Source organism: Canis aureus, chromosome X (assembly GCF_053574225.1).
Source record: "Canis aureus isolate CA01 chromosome X, VMU_Caureus_v.1.0, whole genome shotgun sequence".
NCBI classification, from domain to species: Eukaryota; Metazoa; Chordata; class Mammalia; order Carnivora; family Canidae; genus Canis; species Canis aureus.
This window is the reverse complement of record NC_135649.1, coordinates 85,691,027-85,699,279: the sequence shown is the minus strand read 5'-3', so window position 1 is coordinate 85,699,279 and position 8,253 is coordinate 85,691,027. Positions and strand designations below refer to the sequence as shown.

General features: G+C 46.7%; 1 protein-coding gene across 7 annotated transcripts in view; it reads left to right on the top strand.

Annotated features, from left to right (window-relative positions):
* Positions 1–4,498: 4,498 nt before the first annotated feature.
* KDM6A (lysine demethylase 6A) overlaps positions 4,499–8,253 on the top strand; it is a 213,089-nt gene continuing 209,334 nt past the window's right edge. For 3 of the 7 annotated variants that reach the window (XM_077888743.1, XM_077888744.1, XM_077888742.1), the window contains exons 1-2: positions 4,501–4,918; positions 5,134–5,197. In XM_077888743.1, the coding sequence (XP_077744869.1) occupies positions 4,758–4,918; positions 5,134–5,197 (225 nt within the window). In that variant the 5' untranslated portion in view covers positions 4,501–4,757. Of the gene's footprint in view, positions 4,919–5,133; positions 5,198–8,253 lie in introns of all 7 variants that reach the window. The other 4 variants (XM_077888746.1, XM_077888745.1, XM_077888741.1 and 1 more) reach the window with 3 other exon arrangements.

Below are 8,253 nucleotides of genomic sequence, written 5' to 3'. Positions count from 1 at the left end.
ATACTGAGACTCTGGATCTCATCTAAATCTTCTGTTTTAGCAGGTCTCTTCTGGCATCATTCTGGTCGGGGAAGGGAAAGCGCTACCTTATTTACTATTAGGTAGGGGTGGAAGAAGTCTAGTTTCCCCACTCAACCTTGGTTGACTGATGGAGGGGGAGAGTCTTCTTGTTACTGCTGGATGCGGATGGGAGTTCTGGCTTCCCAGTAGGCCTCCATTGATATCACCCTGGCTGGAAGGTGTGGGAGTGCCTCATTAGTGCTCCCCACATTGCTTCCACTGACACCATGGGAGTGGTGGCCTCGTTACCACTGGGCAGTAAGCCCCCTCTTACACCAACTCAGGAGGGCGGATAGTGATCCCTCATTTCTGCTGGATTGGGGTGGGATAGTGATGATTTAAGGTGTCTCACTACAGCCTGGTGAGGGTAGAAGTTTAGGTTCCTGGTGGGTGTGGGTGGTCTTAACTTCATTTAGAAGTCCCAAAACTGTTTTGACAACTGAAGTTTTTATAATAATTGGAAGTCTGTACTTGGCTCCTTATCTCCCCTCAAACCTTATTCTGTATTTTATTTATTAAATAAGATTTTATTTATTTGAGAGAGATCACAGAAGGAGAGGGAGAAGCGGACTCGCCACTAAACAGAGAGCCCAACATGGGGGCTCCATCCCAGGACCCTGGGACCATGACCTGAACTGAAGGCAGACACCCAATCACCTGAGCCACCCAGGTACCCCTGATTTAAAAAAAAGTATGGTTCTAATTATAAGAGTAGATAAATCATGACTCTGTTGTATGACTTTTTATATGTATGGGTTATGTGACACTAACACTACAAATAAACTACATATTCCTAAATGCTTAAGGTTAAGTATTTAGTTATTTAAAAGGAAGCTAAATTTGTTTTCGTATAATTGAATGGGCTTCTTGTCTGATATTAATGATGGTACTTACATAAATATTTACAAATTATACACTAATTAGTCCATAATCGGACTCAGCACGACACAAATTATATAATTTTAAAATGTTGATTTATCTATGCATATATTAGTCATATCAACTTGGTAAATTCAAACTACTCTCCCCTGCTCCTAGTGTATTAAGTTAGAATTATGAAATAAGAATCTAAATTTAGAATAATGGGATATGTGGCAATGTTGGAATATATGCCTTAAGTAAAAAGTGAATTAGAACTACGTGTTGGGTTTATTTTTATTTATTTTTTAAAAAGATTTCATTTATTTATTCATGAGAGACACACAGAGAGAGGCAGAGACATAGGCAGAGGGAGAAGCAGGCTCCCCTCAGGGAGCCGGATGTGGGACTCAATCCATGAACTCCAGGATTACACCCTAAGCCAAAAGCAGAGCCCAACTGCTGAGCCATCCATTATGTTGGTTTTATAGAGAGGTTGGGAGGGATAAGGAGTGAGTGATTGGCAGAGTGGTGATCAATACATTTAGAACCCAGAAGGTGGGGGCACCTGGGTGGCTCAGTGGTTGAGTGTCTGCCTTTGGCTCAGGCAGTGATTCCGGGGTCTGAGGATGGAGTCGCGCATAGGGCTCCCCACAGGGAGCCTGCTTCTCCCTCTGCCGCTCTTTGTGTCTCTCATTGAATAAATAAGTAAAATCTTTACACACACACACACACACACACACACACAAAAACCCAAAACCCAGAATGCAAAAGCATAGAAAGGATTTTAGAAATTCCAAGCTTTCTTTGTTTTGAGGTCTTTGAATGTATATTGTGTATCTAGCACTTTACCTACCTTATAGCATTTAATATTCAAGATAATGTTGTAAAATGGATATATTTTTTCACAGATGAGGGCACTGAAGCTCAAACTAGACTAACTTGTGTAGGGTTATCCAGCTATCAAGTTAGGATTTGAACCTAGATTTGTAGGATTTCACAGTTCATGCTCTGGCTCAACTGCTCTGCTTTCCATATGGGTTTTCAGATTCATTTTGCATAGGAATAATCACAAAATCAGGTATCTCACCATTTCTCTCTCCAGTGAGGACCTAAACCTTGGAGGCTTCATACCTATTGTATATACATTTATTTGACAAATTATAAACTATTCTAGATTTAAAAAATTACATAGTGATTTTAAGATTGATGTTACTATATAAAAGTTGTTTCATGCTTCATAATGGAGGATGGATATCTGTAGTTGTATGAGACATGTACTTCCAGCTTAGAGGATAAGTAATTTTCCCAAGGTCACACAGCCTGTGCAGTAAGGAACTGAATCTAAGTCTACCTGACTCCAACACCACCCATTGCATCCACTCAATGCAATTCTGCTATTATCTAGTGATGATTATGTGGTGGGAAAGGTTTTGAGAGGCCTGAGGTGGGTAGCCTTATAATTCCTCAGGGCCTGAGTCAAGAACTGCCAACTCCAGGAAGATGGCCAAATACTGGCTGAATTTTATCTGTGCAAAACTAAGGGTGTGTGTGGAAGGAAAATCTTGGTGTCAAAATCTCCCAGGCTTTGAAGATCGTGTTTTTGATAAAGTTAACAATGCATGTGTGAATTTAGCTGTAGAAGACATTCCACTTCCTATACTCATCCAAATAAAATGGAATAAATACCATAAAGAATGTAAGAAATGGGGGGATCCCTGGGTGGCTCAGTGGTTTAGCGCCGCCTTCGGCCCAGGGCGTGATCCGGGAGTCCCGGGATGGAATCCCACGTCAGGCTCCCTGCATGGAGCCTGCTTCTCCCTCTGCCTGCCTGTGTCTCTGCCTCTCTCTGTGTGTGTGTCTTTCATTAATAAAAAAAAAAAAAAAAAAAAAGAATGGAAGAAGTGTTTCAGAGAAAGTAATTAAACATGAAATATAATCTATATGAAACTAGTTTGTTAGTTTAGTTACTGGTCTCAGGGGAACAATTTAAAACCATATCTGTGTGCAAAATCAGTTGGGATTTCTATAGCTTCTCACTGAATACTGCTAGGATTACTGAGTCAGCACTGAATTGTCTTCCTTCTACTTTGAAATCCAAGTTAAATGTATCTTGTCTATTGGCTATGTAATTATAGACAAGAGTCCACATTTATAAAGGAAACCTTGTTACCGTATGTCCATTAATTGCTATTTTCCTATCTCTGAACACTGGAGATGTGCCATGTAACAGATCCATTATATGAGACATACCTTACTAAATTTCTTTTGAAGAGTAACGGACCGAAAGCATGGTTTCTTTTTCTCCCAATTACACTTTGGATTGAAAACCAGACTAGTAACTTTTACATCTAAGGTATGGTCCGAACAAGAAAGTGTTATTGTTGTCTAAGGCATGTTGGGGGTGGGGGTAGAAAAAGCTTTTCTGGGCTGCAAGCTGTGATGAGGGAGGATCTTAACTGTGTCTTCCTTAAGACCTGTCCACAAGCAGCCCCAACTCTTCCATGAAGGACCCCGAGATCAGCAACAGAAACCGAAACCAACATTCTGGAGGTCCTGCTTAACAACTGTTACTATTTTCTTACAATACTATAACGAACTACCGATAAAACGCAGGTAGCACGAAAATTTGGCCCCGAAGTGCCGCCAACAGACCTTCGGCGGTGGGGAGCCGTGATCGGCGAGCCAGACCCCGTGGGCGACTCCTCATTCACTCCGGCCGGGGGTCAGGAGGCCTTTCCCCACTTTCCGCGCGGGTGAGGGGATCGGGGCGGGGAGCGCGGGCCTGGCCTAGGGCGGCGCCCAAGCCGCCCTGCCCGGGCAGCAGCCGCCCCGGAGTGCGCTCCTCGCGGAGGCCATTATTTCCAGCGGTGCCAAAAGTGTGCGCCTTCTTCGGAGGGTGGAGGTCAGAGGCCGTGCGCCGCCTCCCGGCGACGCGATCCTTACCAGGCCCTGCGAGGCCCGGGACCCCCGGAGCGCGGGACTGCCGGGGCAGTGGTCTGGGCCCACCACCTAGCTCTCCGGAAGGCAAAGGCCGTACATGGCGTCCTCGCTCACTGCTCACGCCCGCCGCGGGCGGTGCCGGACCTCGCCCTTCCCCACCACTCCCCTCCCCCCGCGGCCCCCCACCCCCCCATCCCGCCGCGGCTCCCGAGGTGACACGGCCCGGACCCTCCATTCTCTGCCCCACTGTATTTAACTAGCACAACCTAACCGCCTGCTGCCTTTCGGTGACAACCCTTCCCCCCCGACAGACGGGCCCAGCAGCCAACCACCGGCCAGAATTGGCCTGCGTCCCGCTCCCCGTCGGTGGCGGCCTCGGTGGGCGGGGCTCGGCAGCTAGCAAGTTGAGTGGAGCCACGGCTGACGTGAGTCAACAAAGGTCACGTGAGGCGAGCGGGCGGCGACGATTGGCCGCGCTGGCCGGGCGCTGAGGGGGGGGTCACGGCGGCGGCGTGGGGTTCGCTGTGTGACACAATTACAACAACTTTGTGCTGGTGCCGGGGAAGTTTGTGTCTCCAACGGATCCCCCCCTTGCCCCCCAGCCCCGTGCGCTCCGGCCGTTCCCGCCGTCCCCGCCTGTGGCTGTCCCCCGCCCGCCCCCGCGATGTGACCCTACAGCCGAGCCGCCGCCGCTGCCGACCCGGGGGCTCCGCAGCCCCTGCCGCCGCCGCCTTCACCGCCGCCGCGTTGGGATTTTTCGTCGCTGCCGCCCGCGGCGGAGGAGGAGGTGGCGATAAAGTTGGTGTGCCGGTCCCGCGCGGAGATTGGGGACGTCGTTGCGGGCCCCGGCCCGGGGGGGGGTGTCGGCGTTGGAGTTGTGAATTCGCTGCGTTTCCATGAAATCCTGCGGAGTGTCGCTCGCTACCGCCGCCGCTGCCGCCGCCGCTTTCGGTGATGAGGAAAAGAAAATGGCGGCGGGAAAAGCGAGCGGCGAGAGCGAGGAGGCGTCCCCCAGCCTGACAGCCGAGGAGAGGGAGGCGCTCGGCGGACTGGACAGGTACGGGCCGCCGTCACCCGTCCGGTCGGCTCCGGACGGGCTGGCGCCGCTCTCCGGGGAGGCCCGAGCGCGGCTCGCCTCTGGCGGCGGCGGGGCGGGCACCCCGGGCTTGGCGCTCTCCGTGCCGTAGCGGCCGCCGGGGCCTCGGGCTCGGGCAGGGGTGGATCGGTGGCGTTCCCGGAGCTCTAACGAGCCGCATGTGTCTCTCCCCACAGCCGCCTATTCGGGTTCGTGAGGTTTCATGAAGATGGCGCCAGGACGAAGGCCCTACTGGGCAAGGTAAGGCAGCCCGCGGGCCGGAGCGCGGACACGATCTCTCCGGCCGGCGCCCGGCTCGCCCCGGGCCCCGCGGCCCGGCCGGCGCTCATTGTGGCCACGAACGATGGCCGAGGGGCTTCCGGAAAACTATTTCCTGCCTTTGCTCTTCCCCCACCCCCAGATACCTCGCTTGTACCCTTGCGAAATCGCTCTCTCTTCTTGTAGCTAGAGGAACAGAGGCAGCAAGCTTTGGGGCCCGAGCCCAACTGGGTCGACAAAATCGCCTCTCTTTTTACGGCGTTTTGGAGGTAGAGCGATGATGTCCGAGGTGCCTGATCACTGTCAAGGGATCGTAAATGTGTGCAGATTTCCCCAAATTTCTGACTTAACTTGCCTCCCGTGGTTTTTATTCTTTTCCTTCAGGCACGCTCTTCATAATGTCTACTGTTAACCAAACGTTTTGGGCTTTCCTGTGTCCCTGATCCCAGAAGGGGAAAGTTGCATGTAGTTTAGGGCGGTGAAGAGTTTGCATTGGGCTGTTGACATGCATCTCTACTGGTCTCTCTTTTACCTGAAGTTAGGTGACTTGTTTACTTTTTGGGTCTTTCTGCCATAGAAATCCGGCAGTTATTTGTGAATGTGTATTCTTCCTGGAGTCTCGTTTCCTGTGTGTCTGACCGGGAAGGCTAGGGGGGGGGGATTCGGGGTGTGTTCTCTGTTTATTTGTGTGGAAAGTTGTTGGCACTGTCATTTAGTTAAGTAATGGCTGCTCCTATCGGCCCAAGATGGCGGGACAGGGTGGGAGGAGAAAGTGAAGGGGGGGGTTTGGGGGGGAGGGAGGAGAGGTAAACATGGAAATAAATAGTAGCGATGAATAGGCCCTTCCTTCGGAGTGTAGCTCGATGGTGCTTAATAAAAATTGTCCAAGATGATTAGCATGTAGAATTCTTATACCCTTCTCAAGCTTGGAAGCAGCATTCATAAGCTTGGTAAATGCTTATCAACCTGTAGCACATTTAGTTGCCCATCCGTAAGCTGTTGAACAAAGGCTGTGGAGTCTCGATCTGTCTGCATCAGTTTGTCTCTCCTGACCAAAATATGATTGAAATGATATTTGTATGCTTTCTTAATTGAGGCCGTGGAACTTGGAGTGTGTGCGATAGGTGTTGCATCCGTTAGACATTTTCTTTTCAAGCTGAAATCAGTAGCTTTGCGTTTGACACCTAGCCTTATTGTTAGAATTGAGAAGGAAGTTTGAAATGATTAAAGCCTAAGCATTTTAGTCTTAAGTTGATTTTTTTTTTTTTAAACTTAGTTGCCCTCAGTTTTTGTCTGTAGTTCGGTTTGGAAGAGTCACTAATTCCTCTTTATCTGTAATTAACTTCTGTTTTTATTTCAAAGTAACTAAGCGTAAGGGGTTTCAATCACAAATAATGACCAGAGAGCTAAACCGAATTGGCCTTTTCAGTAAGCCTAGTGCCTTTGACTGATACAGAAAACTTGAATTAAACTTTGGCGAAGTAGGTATTAATTAGTTTCATTAAAATTATCACTGGAAAAATGAGTAGTGACTAGCTCTGAAATGATTTAAGCATCAATAATTAAAACCTTAATTTTTTCTGAGTATTTAAAATATTAAAAATAATTACTGTCAAAGTTGTCTTTCCAAAAGATTAAATAAAATATTTAAATATAAGGAGCATCACTTTATTTTAGAGTGATTATTGCCAGCCTAATTGGGGGTTGGTAAAATTGCTTGCAAAGATAACACATTCGGAAAAGTTTGGCCAAATCTATTGCTTTTGGTTTACGATAATGAAGAAATGAAATCTGATGTTTTATGCAGATAATGTGTAAAATGCTGGTTGATGATTTCATGTCTCCGAATGCTCCTATTTAGTAGATTCACAGCGGATGGTGCTTAACACTGGATTTCAGATTGTAATACTGAATCCTGCGGTTATGTATTATTGTGTTTGAATTTTAGAGAACTCAACATTTTCAAATATTTTTGTGAAAATGTGTGTTACTTTCTTGATGTTTGAATGCAGTAATGTTATAAATGAGAAACTTGGAAAGCTTCATTGTGTTTTGGGGAAGAATTAAGCTTAATAAAATAATCTGATAAATTAAGTATTTCATGGAGCTGACGAAAAAAATTATTACTCAGGCTTTGTGCTTCTGAGGTCCTACCTATTTAGGTCAAGACTCATTAGCCTTAACAGTAAAACATTCTAGAGTATGTGCTTGCAACCTCACGCAATTCTTGTGAGCCTTAACATTTCCAGCGAAATGTGTAATGTAAAGCTTGACATTATATAACCTCGCACCTTGTGTTCAAATTGGATTCTGAATAGAATGAATGAGCTGGGGTCCTGCTTTTGGAAGTATTAAATTATTTAGTTTCACCCATCTTTTGAACAGTCCTGGGGAACAACAGACCTGTGTGTGTGTGTGTGTGTGTAATGTTGAGCTATGTTGGTTTCAGAATTCTTACTATCTGAGAGTTCTGAAAACAAGAGTTGGCTTTTCTTTGTTGGGGTTGGTTCAGGCTACTTACCTAGGGCAGGCAGGTAATGGAATTCAATAACTCCCAGAGTTCTCTTCTTAGCTGCTATTTATGTCCTGCCAGTCTTTCACCCCCCAACAAATTTAGTCTGCACCTCCTAGAACTTTCTGATTCAAAAGTAGTAATATAGGGACGCCTGGGTGGCTCAGTGGTTAAGCATCTGCCTTGGGCCCAGGGCATGATCCTGGAGTCCCAGGATCGAGTCCTACATCAGGCTCCCTGTGTGGAGCCTGCTTCTCCCTCTGCCTATGTCTGTCTGTCTCTCATGAATAAAAAAAAAAAAAAAAAGTTTTTTAAAAAAGAAAACAAGTAGTAATATCTAGGTTTCTTAACACTTTTATTCATATATATATAAAATTGGATTTTCATTCAGGTTTTAAAATTCAAATTTGTAGATGTAAAAAAAGATAACTGTTGACTTAAAAGATTTGGAAAGTTTTAAGCATTTAATAAGTGTCTTTTACTTGCCTCTAAACTTGTATGTTCTTTTTCCGGGTGTGACAATACT